Source organism: Macaca mulatta, chromosome 15 (genome assembly GCF_049350105.2).
Source record: "Macaca mulatta isolate MMU2019108-1 chromosome 15, T2T-MMU8v2.0, whole genome shotgun sequence".
NCBI lineage: Eukaryota > Metazoa > Chordata > Mammalia > Primates > Cercopithecidae > Macaca > Macaca mulatta.
Window position 1 is genome coordinate 75,501,789 of NC_133420.1, and position 12,265 is coordinate 75,514,053.

The following is a 12,265-nucleotide window of genomic DNA, read 5'->3' on the forward strand; positions in this document are numbered from 1 at the left end:
CATCCAATAAGTATTTGCTGCCTTGATTACAGATTTTCACTGTGAAGTAATTTAAAGTTCTAACTCCCTTTTGTTACAGTGCCAACATTTTAATACACCAACGACGGTAGGTTTAGAAATACAGTCTTTTAATAGCAGATACCCTCTTTCATATTATTTTGCTCAGGGTAATAATACAGTTTTGCTTACCTCAAACATATTGTGAGTGGCACTCATCCTAATAATACCACTAGGCAAGTAAGAAACTTTTTACAAGGAGGCAAAGTCATTTGCGGATAAATATTTCTGAGTATAAACAACAGATATTAGGTAAATATTAGATAAATATTAGGTAAATATTTCTGAGTATCTAACAGATATTAGATATTTGACTCATCATAGCCAGTCATGATTGCTTGAGGGTGTCACGTGGAAGACCCATCTGATGGTTGGGTCCTGTGGTGGTGGTGGTGGTGGTGGTGGTGGTGGTGGTGGTGGTGGTGGTGGTGGTGATAATACCTTTGGTTAAATAACATCAGTAAGTTTCTCATTCTTTCATTTAGCAAACATTTGCGTGTCTACAGCAGGCCCAGAGTTAAGAGTTCAGAGGCCAGAGTGGGAAACAGCTAAGTAGGAAGTAAGCAAGACAGGTTTTTCACTTTACCCACTGATCTAATCTCAGCGGGCACTTCTGTGCCCCAGACTGACCTCAGGAGGCCAGTAAACTGTTTCTTTGAAGTAATAGGTAACTTGAAGATTTTAGAAGAAACACATCCATATGTATCTAAACAACATGGCTATGAAACGGCAGTCATCCCTACAAGACCTTTCTTAGACCTCCCAGTAGCCCCGTTGTAGCCCCACCGTGGTTCTCACCATTAAATGCAGTGATTTCTCAACATGGCGGCTGTACGTTAGTCACCAGGGTTTTAAAAAGCTGGTACCACTGCTTCACGACAGACTGATAAAATCAGAGCCCAAGGTGGGAGGATCGCTTGAGCCCGGGAGTTCAAGCATGGCCCAGCCAACGTAGTGAGATCTCATCTCATATACATACATATACATATACATATACATGTATACACACACGTATATGTGTGTGTGTATGTGTGTGTGTATATATATCTTTGGGAGTGGGATTTGGGGATCAGGGTGTTTTTGTTTTGGTTTTTTTTTAAAGCTTTCTGGATGATTCCATTGCAGTCAAGGTTGAGAATGCACTGGGGTTAGAAGCTGCTAAGATGCAGGAGGAGTAGTATCTATCAGTAGAAAGGGCAATTAGACTATGCGGATATAATTGATTTATTTTGTCATAGAATAGCAGTGTGACAAAACTATGATATGTTTGTGTTGCCCTTTTCTTTTTCTGTTATATTTGTAGCATCTTTTTTATTTAACTTTAAATGAATACACTTAAAATCTTTAACAGTAAGCTTGTTATTTTTTTCTCATGTTATCTTTTGACTAGGGTGATGATCTACTTTCATCATTAATAAGTATTTTCATCATTGCTTCAGCAACCTAGTTGGGTAGAAATTATCCTCATTTTAGAGACAAGGAAGCTGTGGTTCAGAGAGGTGTTAAGTAGCTTCTTCAAAGTTGCGCAGCTGAGAGCCAGTAAACACCAGAACCAGTATTGAAATCTGTCTTCTTTCCACTGTAAGCTGGTTCTTTGAGCAGGTTTTGTTACATTCAGCCTATTTAATTCTACTTAATGACAATAGGACCGCAACATACTTTCATAAGAGGGGCACAATGCATGCAGTAGACACATGATAAATGTTGAATTAATGAAAAGCTGAATGCTTAAAAATACAGTGGCTTCACATGTGACTCTTTACTAGAACTATAAAATAAAACCTCTCAATTTTAGTGTGAGATAAAATTAACCTAATTAGTTTTTAGCTCTCTATTCCTTTCTCTTTAAAAAAAAAAAAAAAACCACACAGGAAAAAATACATTTTGATAAGAGGGTACAAGCAGTGATTATCCAAAATTCTGGTTGTGGTCCCAAAATATAATCACCAGTTTTCATATTGGGCACTATATTTAGCCTTCTCTTTTTGTTTACATAGTAACAAGTAGCCACATTAGGATAACCAGAGTACCTGTCTTAAAAACCCACTTGTACCTACGGTGCCCCATCAAGAACAAATACCTTACTTCCCTTTGAAATCGATGCAACAATAGAACTTAGTAAAAGCATTTGGACTGTCCTTGGGCATCTGGGAAATCGTCATTTAGTTTGTTTTGACTTTTGTAGACCAAACTTTTCTTATGCCCATTTTTGTCACCTGTATAATGTTTCTTGCCGTTTCAAACCGAGAAACTTTCTTCATTGAAAAATGGATACCTTTGCAATTGACTTTAGTTATCTTTGCACTCCATTGATTCAGCTGCTTTTGATAGCTCCTATTTTCTGAGATTTAGGGCATCACTTAGCCAGGAGTGAGAGGGCTCAGATGATTGGGGGAGGGTGGCAACAACAACAAACACTTTTAAGCAACTTTTACTCCAGACTTTTTTTCTCCTGTTATTTTTGTTTATGTTCTATTTCTTCTTTTCCTATATGTTCTCATTGTCTTCGATGTCATCACTGTAAATGTTCTGTGTTCATATTTCCCTGTTCTTATGTAGATCATAAAACCCTCTTTGGAGAAATTTGATTGAGTGTATTTGAAGATAAGCCCTCCTCTAAAATAAACTTACACGTATACATGCCCACACATGGTTCTTCACAATTTTAGACTCCGACATAATTGTACTTGGTAAAGGCTGTAAATGTGTCAGGGTACAATTTACAGAACACTGACAGATTCTTGGTTGATGTTTTCTGTCTTCCCATTTTATGGCTAAGGAAACCGAAGCTGAAAAGGTATTGCCTGTTAAGCCCTTTCCATAGCACAGAGATTTATCCCCACAGTTTCTGGAGCTGAGCATTGTCTTGCTGCTGGTATACTCTGGCTCAGGCAGGGCATGTATGATGGAATCCTTTGGGGATGTGTGTGGGTTTTTTTTTGTCCTAAACAGCACTGCTTGTTGAGTTCTAAAACTTGCAAATGTAGTAGACAGGAAACAAAAAGACTTCATGTATATTTCTAGAATTAATAGAGAGTTATTTTTACTGTTGAGGAAATATGCTGGTGTTAATGACAAGACCATATGCCAAAATGAAAGTCGATCTCTGTCAGCAGTGTAGAACTAATATATGCCTTTTTCCCCTTCCCTCTCATTAGGGCAGAGCTTGGGATATGGCTTTGTGAACTACATTGACCCCAAGGATGCAGAGAAAGCTATCAACACCCTGAATGGACTGAGACTTCAAACCAAAACAATAAAAGTATGTTAAAAAAATTTTTATATCTACTTGTAGAACAGAAGTTTAAAAAAATTAAGGTTTACTGGTAGTTTTTTCCTTTCTTCCTTTTGGGCCCATATAAACAGTTACCTGGGAGACATAGTGGAATTTTGGTGTTTGTTGCATGATGGGGGGAACTGTTCAAGAGTACTATATATAATCATTCATGTATTCGCAAAGGGACAGAGCAACAACTCTCTTAGATAAATATTTTAGTAAGCCTATGGAATCAGATCTTCTTCCCTTACAGAGAATTACTTGCCCTATAACTTGGGGAAACCTTAGACTTGTTCTTCTCTAAAGGTCTGGGTATTAAATAAGCAAGATTTTGCGAGCCATGCAGTCAGTCACAACTTCTCAACTCTGCCTTTACAGTTTGAAAGCAGTAATAGCCACTACATAAACAAATGGATGCAGCCGTGGTCCAATAAAACTTTATTTATGGGCAGTGAAACTTGATAAGATGTTTATGTGTTACAAATATTATTTTTATTTTTTCCAAGTTAAAAAATGTAAAAACCATTCTTAGCTCATGGATTATACAAAAAGGTGGCAGGCTAGATTTGGTGCTTGAGTTGTAGTTTGTTCTAGCAAATTCAGCTTGCTTTGAGGAGACTGACTGGAGTAACTTACGTGACACAGGTTATTTTTTCTGTTTTTGTTTTTAAGACATACAGTGAATAATTTTGTAGATATTTTGCCGCTTTTGTGAATCTTTGAAATTCTTACGTAGATTCTCTCTGGAGAGGGAGCTAATCCAATTCACAGCGTAGATTTCTTTTCCTTTAGAAAATAAGAGGGATGTTGCCTCTAGCAAATTCTTAGTACATGTACCATCAATTTGCTCTCTCCTGCCCAGTGCAGACATTGCCAATCAATCATGGCACTCTTTCTCACAGAGTCTAGATGTGGCTCCCAAATATTTTTCAAAATAGTGTTCCAGACAACCTCTATCAATTGACTCAAGTGTGAACCTATTTTCCACCCTTGATTTAAGAAACCAGCTCAGGCGATAGCCTGAAGTAGTGAGGGGGAAGTTAGTCAACGCTGACTGTAGTATCCATCTTGCTTAGAGACTGATCTAAAAGATTTTTGCCCATTTTTTTCAGGTATCTAGAAATGCAGTATCATTTTTGTGCTTTAAAGTTGCTTTTTTAGAATTACCAGTTAAGGTAATTTATTAGCCCTGAGTGGTTTTGACACATCGTTCTTTATATTTATTGGGCCCCAAGAAAAATGCCTACCACCCCTGTCTTATCTAAAGGAAAGTATATAGTGGTTCCCAAATATACTAGGATATGAAAGGTCCAAGAATTCTAGATATTTCTTGAGCAAGAAAATGTCCTATGAAAAGATTCACCAATCAGAAAATGAACTGGTTACTGTATATTATCAAAATGTGAAGGGAAAAATCAGATTTCCAATAAAGTCTAAGATAAAGCCTTAAGTTTGCTTTGAAGTTTTTTCAGTCTGAACTACTTTTTCTGGTTATATTTCTCTGCATACTTTTTATTTGTGTCAGAGATCTTTTACTAGTACTATTAAGTAACAAGTGTTCTTTAAAAAGACATCCAGTGTTCAGTTACCTTCAGACCATGTGCTCTCTATCCTACAGATTTTTGCAGGTTTCTCTACCTCAATTTATATTGATTTCCAGGGGTGCTGCTAATTTGTCCTAGTTCTGAGGTCCTGAGTTGTGGTTGAGAGAAAATGGAATAGATGGTCAGGATGGCTCATCCCAGGAACTATCCTTTTCTCCATTCCAGAAATAATTACACTTATTTCATTCTAATGTGTCAGTTATTTTACTATATATCCTCACTGCACTAAGATCCAAAAGAAGGTAGAAATGCAGGGGAAAATAGGTCTCCATAGGAGAAATGCCTGTGGCCTTCAAGGAGACAGATGATGACGGCTGCTTCCTTTACTGTTCATAATCCAGCCTTTTCTCTTTAGGGCCCAGCTGCTTGGGCTGAATATGTGGAAGAAAGGACAGTAAAGCCTTGTGGCTTTTATACTGTGACATCAATTTCTGATTTTCTGAGATGTGGGTCAGGGTAATGGGTAAACAGCAGGCTACTACTTTCCCCGCCCCTATTTGATTCCTGTAAAAATATCAGATAACAGCTGGTATCCTCAGTTTGGCCCAGATTTGTCCAACAGGCAAAGCAAACCATTTCCCCCAAGTATATAGCATCCCCTTTGCTTGCTTGTTCTTTCTGTGTTTACTTATTTCCATTAGGCAGATTCTGTGTTCCTGTACAATGTCTTGAGCCAAGTTTTTCTAGTATTCACAGCTTTAAGAATGATTTGGAAGTTGAGTTAAACCTTTTCATTTCCTGGGATACTATTCCATAAATAAGTCTTTTCCCTCCTCTAGTCTATACTGGTGATGGTTGTCAGCACCACTTTCTTACAAAGCACCACTTTACTCATGTTACTGCTCACTCAAAACTCGATGGTGTTTCTCTACTGTTTTACCCTATCGTCTGGCTGAGCTTTGTAGCAGTGACGCCAGTGCTATTGCTGTTCTCCACTGTAGTCAGACTGGCTCTTTAGTTGTAAGCTGATCTTATTCCCAATGTCTATGCGTATGCTTTTGCAACTCCTACTTCCTGGTATACCCTTTCACACTCGTTTTTAGTTTAACTGTGGTCATCTCATGTTTTGGAGCCCATCTAAAGGAATTCTGTCCTTCAGCTTCTGTCTTGCCAGGTTATTCCAGCTCCTGCTGAGTTCTGCCGTCTTTGAAGTCTATATTCTTTACCCTTGAGGAATCACAGACATTTTGGAATTACAGGGGGACCCATATGTAATTTAGGCTTAAGCACTGCTCTCTGTCCCCAGTCAGAGTGGAGATCTTGGTGGTCATACAGTTTAGCCAAGACCAGGCCGTTGAAGACAGAGCTGTGACTCAGAACAAACCCTTGTCTTCTGATCGTTATATCAAAACTCTTGCCAGGACACTGTGCTTTACTTTAGAAAGGTACAGAAGATTGGTTAGTACGTACAAGTGTTTGTGTACTCTTAGCATTTAGTATGCGTTTGGTAAAATTCCTGGTTATTGGGATATTGAAACAGTGAATCAAGTGCTGTGAAAGGTGGTTTATTTAGCAGTTTCTCCTGGGGCTCCCAAATAGCATTAGCTCAGTAGGGTTTTGTGCAGTAGTTGGTGTGTTGAATAAATGACAGATATTCAGTATTTCCGTGGTGAGTGAAGTCCCTCAGGCTCTGTGAGGACCTAAAGCAGTTGTTCCCAAACTTTGGTTGCATCTTAATCCCCAGAGAAGTGGGTTGGAAATGCAGTTTCTGGGATCCACTTTAGATCTGCTAGATCACTGTCCACAAGAGAGATTCAAGGTTCTGTTTTTTATTATGTTTCCCAGGTAATTTATGACAGCAAGTCTAAGGCCTAGCACTTAGGAATCACCAAAAATGTTTGGCGGTTCTCTATACATTTGGTATTTTTTGTGCAAAGTTCAGTTTGTCTTCTAGCATTTTACCTTAATAATCCTCCTGTGGTTCATTCTGTTAACCAAAATATTAATGTTTTCTCTTGAGCATCCTGGGTGATCATTTAGCATTCAGAGTTCAACATGGTTCACCAGCCTTTGCTTTTAAAAAACATGGCATAGAAATTGAAAACAACATACTCACCTCATAGTAAGATGCTGTTTAAGTAGTAGCAGATACAGGTTAAAGTCTCGAGGTAGTAGTTCTCTTGTCCTAAGGGTCACTTTTTTCCCTGGTTAAGGAGATGTCCCAGAGGCATACCTTGCTGGTGAAATCACATCATCCCTGTACTACATGGGAGGCAGCTGTTTTGGGTTAAGCCTGCCCACATTGTCCCCCAGTGTTGACATGGTAAATAAAGTGTGAATATTACAAAAATGTTTTAAAATTCTCATTAGGGAGGGTAATGAAAAGGTAATATGTGTGTACAGTTCAGGCATGGGAGTGGGGGAGTAATCTCCTGGAAGTGTCAAATTGTATGCTGATGAGAAGAGAGGTTTTTCACCAAAAGCCTTCAGGTCCCTATGGGAATCCTTCCTTTGGTGGATTATACATGAGGCGAGTGGTTGTACCTACTGAGTTCAGTCTTCATGCTCTTCCTCTACTCATTTTATTTTTAGGGGTCTTAAGTATTGAAAAAATCTAGATAGTATGTGGAATTTTTATGGCTTAAAGCTAATACTTTTGACTTGTTAGGTTAATAGTGTCAGACTGAAGTTCATGATTAGCAAGCTAAAATCATTCATTTCCAAGAATATGTATAGACTTCCTCCCTCCTCTGCATAAAGAGCTCTGGATAGATGATTATCACATAACAGTGAAATGGATGCATGGCTCCCAGCATCTCTCTCAGCTTTTCCCTTCCCTACAATGGGCCTACGATGCTTTATTTTTCCTGAAACTGGGGTTGATTTATCTGGAGAGAAGGAGCTATTATCTCAGGGAATAGAATGTTTTATTGTTATTGGTAGGTTCTAACCCCTCAAAAGAAAAAAAAAATTCTGCCTAGAACTACTACTATAGAAAAACTGCCCGATTTTTGTCTTAATTTTCCTTGATCATTCAGCTATAGACCAGGCTAAAATTTACCTTTGCTTAAAAGTTATTAATTCGTATACAATCATATGAAATTTCTTACACTGAAATAATTAAACCACAATTTAACCACATTTGGAAAATTCTATTATAAAAATGAGAATATTATAAATAGTATTATCTATTTGTTGTGTTCAGTTTGAGTGATTAAACAAAGCTAAGAAACCTGTATTCTAAGCTACTGTATTGCCATTAACTTTTTGTTAAATTTATACCTTTTTCTAACTAGTTTATCCTTTTCTCATTAGTAAATGTCATATTTATACTTTTTTTTTCTGTTTAGCATGAACTTGACCCTTAACATAGGAGGAATATAGAACTACATTTCTGAAGTCTTACCCTGTCTAAATTACCTTACTAAAATGATTTAACTGGCTGCGTAATCTTGGACAGAGCTTTTAACCATTTAAGTTTCCATTTATATCGTTAAAATAATTTATTCATCACTGAGAATGTTCATTACCTGCCTTTTAGGAGAGGAAAAAAGCTTTTGATGGTCTGCCAAGTTGCATATTAAGAAAAAACGTAACTTTTTAAATGAATTCATGTTTATTGTATAGAATGATTTGATGAAAAGCAGCACCCTCTCCTGAAGAGAGAATAATTTTAACTGCCTTCCTCTTTCACTCTTGCAAGTTTAACAGCCACTGTAAACTTTATATTGGGATTTGAGTTTCTAGTTCAAACTCCTTTTGCGACAGGATTATTGGGAGTGGGGTGGTTTTTCTTTATCATTATAATTTGTTCTTTTATAAAAGTTAATACTGACCAGGAGGAAATATTCTTAGATGCTGTGTAAACCAGTCCCCACTGTAAAGAAAGAGAGGGAATATGCAGGCAGGAGTGTAAGTAAAGCTATGCTAAGGGCCTGCCACCCAGTAGGTCCTCTGTTAAAATACCTGCAGCATAATTTTGTGTTTGAGATAAGTGGCTCTTTTAATAGTCATAATGCTGAGAGTTCATGGCTTTTGTAGGGCATGGAAGGTTTAAAGCAGTTGATAGGGGAACCATATAGAATTTGCCCAGAAAGAAAGAAGGATGGGAGGCGAATGTGGGAATGAGCCTGAGTTATGGGTTATAGAAGTGTGTTCTGGGTGCGCATGTAAAGGCGTTGATGTTTTGTTCTGTAGGTGAGGATGGGGCAGCGGAGGGTTTTGAGCAGAGCAGTGTTGGGATTGACTTTGAGTATTTATTAGGAGAGGAAGGTTTGCTTTGTATTTAAACTCCACATCTTTCTGAGCATTTCAGCCCACCCTAGTGTTTCTCTGGCTTGTGTAGTTTGTTATTTTCTGTGATAGTACAAAGGGTAGAAATTTATAAATCATCTTCTACAAAGTACTCCTCATTTAAAAACTTGGATATATACTATTATTTCCCTTTTACCTTGAGCAGCTTTGGAAAATTTAGAATTAATAGGTTGAAGACCAGGCCTCAAATTAATTGACCTACTTATGAGGTGTTAGCCTGATAACTGTCATTTATCTGGACCAAAAAAAAAAAAAAAAAAAAAATTGAAAAAGTAGATACCAGGAGTGGGGTAAAAATGGAAACATTGAGTAAATTGTTTGTTTGCCTTTTAAAAAATACAGACTGACGGAGTACATGTTTTCCTAACTACATTGTTAACTTGTGTTCTGGAAATTTCCACAGCCACATGTCAAGTTTGAACAGTATATTATGTCTTCTTATCAGCACTTCTTCAATACATTTAGATAAAATTCTTCTATCTATATTGAGTCCCATTTACATAGTCCTTACCTGAAGTGAGAAGCGACAGATGACTTTTTTATTGTTATTTGTATAATGCCCTTCATGTGTTTTGTAGAATTCTCTCTTTTCAGCTTTAATTTTTTTCATACAAAAAGCCCAGAAATTTCTTACTCACCTAGTGTGATCTAGGGAATGTGGGTAGGTAGCCCAAGTAAGATCCAGAGCTTGAATGTCCTGTCCTCAGGCCGCTTGTGTTACATCTGTTCCTTCTAGCTACCTCCAAAGTGAGAGTTAATTGGAATTCCCAAAGGGCAATAACTAGGCATTCTTCCAATGGATTTCCTTTAGATTTTCCCACAGTTGTTGGAGCAGAGGCAGAGCCTACAAAGAGGGAAGGATGAGGAACAGGGTTCCTGGTGGCAGTGTCCCCAGCTTACTTCCTGCCTGCCAGCCACACACTGGGTAGTGATGGTGGAAGAGTCTCAACAGTTGACTGAACCCATCTTTATTGGAATTGATGGATCATTTTGTTACCTAAGCATGCTCCACAGGGGTATCATAGCCCTTCATGGCAGATGCTTAAACTTATGCTAAGTGAGGTCTATACCAGAAAACCCTGGCTCTTTCATTTCTGTAACCAGCATGGAGAATTTCAGGTTTCATGAAGACCTTCATTGGAAACTGCCTCCTTGTGAGTTATTGCTTCTGTGTAAGGCAGGGGGAAAGCCACAGAAGTAATAACTTGTATAGGTTTAGGAAATTGTTGCTGTCTGTGTGTGTGTGCACGTGTGGAATTGAAAGGTTCACGTGGTGGGGATGTCATTGAAACTTACTGTCAGAAATTTGAGTCATTGAGGCAGGACCCTTATAACAGCTCAGAGGTCTAGAATGTTAAGTGCAAAACTGGTTTTCTAGTAATAATAAGGCTGAGGAAGAGATTCAAGCAAACCATGTGCATCGTGATAGAAGACACTGAAAATAGTTGAACCACATGTTCAAATCTGTTTGAGTTTGAGTTCTAAGATAACAGTGAGATAAGATAAATTGAAACTGATCGGGATGGCCAAAAATCTTTTCTACGTGAACATCACACTGCTGGCCCTTGTTGCTTTACTTCTCCACTGCTTTTTAAGGGGAATGTGGAGTAGGGCTTTTCTTTCATTTATGACCTGGGAAAAGTGGTGCTAGGTCAGTTTGGCTTCAGTCTATTCTACCACATAGCTGGCTTGCAAAGTTAAGATGATTGTGTCAACTTCCCAAGAAGGAGCCCTTAATTCTTTGCTGTATCTACTTTTCAAACAAATTTCATAGGATTATTATCTTTTTACTGTTTTGAATTCATGCAGAAACAGCAGTAGTCTCTGGTAGGCAAATACTTAATCCCTTTGATGAAATAAAGCTCAGGTTAAAGGGATTTGTTCAAAATGAAATAGCTAATAAGCACTACCGGCATCAGAAATGCAGTATCATGTTGGCTGATGCCGTAGCTTTTGTTGCTTTCTTTCCATTTCACATTATTGATGTTTAACTGTTTTGCTCAGATACCACTCTAAATAAACCAACTAATAGAGGCCTTAATTTGGTCCTTTGAGTGTCTTTGTCTTGAGACTTTCTGGACCAGATCTCTTAGTGCCAGGGAGTGGAGCTGTCTTTGCCTAGGAGTGAAGAACTCTGCCCTCTTTCAGGGTGAGCTCTTGAGACAGACAGACAGACAGACATATAGTTTGAGAAGAAAACCGGACTTGGAGGTCATACTTAGCAGATAAGTGAGTTAACATTGATTCAGTTATTTCAGTTGTAATGAACAGTGAAATTATTATTATAGTAGTAACTTCCTGAATTTGTTTTTTAGGCAGCTACCCATTCTTCAAGAATATTTTTCTGATAGGTTCATGTAAGTCTTAGATGCTAGTTTAAAAGTTACAGAAATGTGCATTAACATTGGTCTCTCTTTAAATTTCCACAGACTCTTTAAAAAAGCATGGATGGTACATTTTCTTTTACTTTCACTTCTGCCAGCCTTTCCTATCATTACTTTTAGTGTGCGTTCTCAGCTGCATGTACTACATTAGAATTACTTGTGGATGTTTTATTTCCAGAAGTGTCTCGACCTGCTGCTTTTGGGCAACGAGACAGGGCTGTACGGTTGACACTTGAACAGTTCTGGGGCTATGGGTAACAGCCCCCGTATGACAAAAAGTCTTAACTTTTGACTCCTCAAAAACCTAACTACTAGTAGCCTACTGTTGACTAGAAGCCTTATTGATAACGTAAACAATTATCACATATTTTGTATGTTACATGTATTATTACATATTGTGTTCTTACAATGTAAAGTAAGCTAGAGCAAAGAAGATGTTAAGAGAATCATAAGGTAGACAAAATATATTTACTGTTCATTAAGTGGAAGTGGATCATCATAAAGACCTTCACCCTTGTCATCTTTATGTTGAGTAGGCAGAGGAAGAGGGAGGGGTTGGTCTAAAATCCCATATTAAGTGCACCCACACAGTTCAAACCCATGTTGTTCCAGGGTCATCTGTATTTTGAAAACAGTACAGGCAATCTGATACTTGTCTGCCTCCTCTCATTCCTTCTGAGAAGAACTCT

At 38.0% G+C, this 12,265-nt stretch overlaps 1 protein-coding gene across 16 annotated transcripts in view; it reads left to right on the forward strand.

The window, feature by feature from the left end:
• The window catches only part of ELAVL2 (ELAV like RNA binding protein 2), a 135,144-nt gene that overhangs the window by 91,978 nt on the left and 30,901 nt on the right, over positions 1 to 12,265 (forward strand). For all 16 annotated transcript variants that reach the window (XM_015117606.3, XM_015117607.3, XM_077965244.1 and 13 more), the window contains 1 exon segment: positions 3,216 to 3,319. In XM_015117606.3, coding sequence (XP_014973092.1) covers positions 3,216 to 3,319 — 104 coding nt within the window.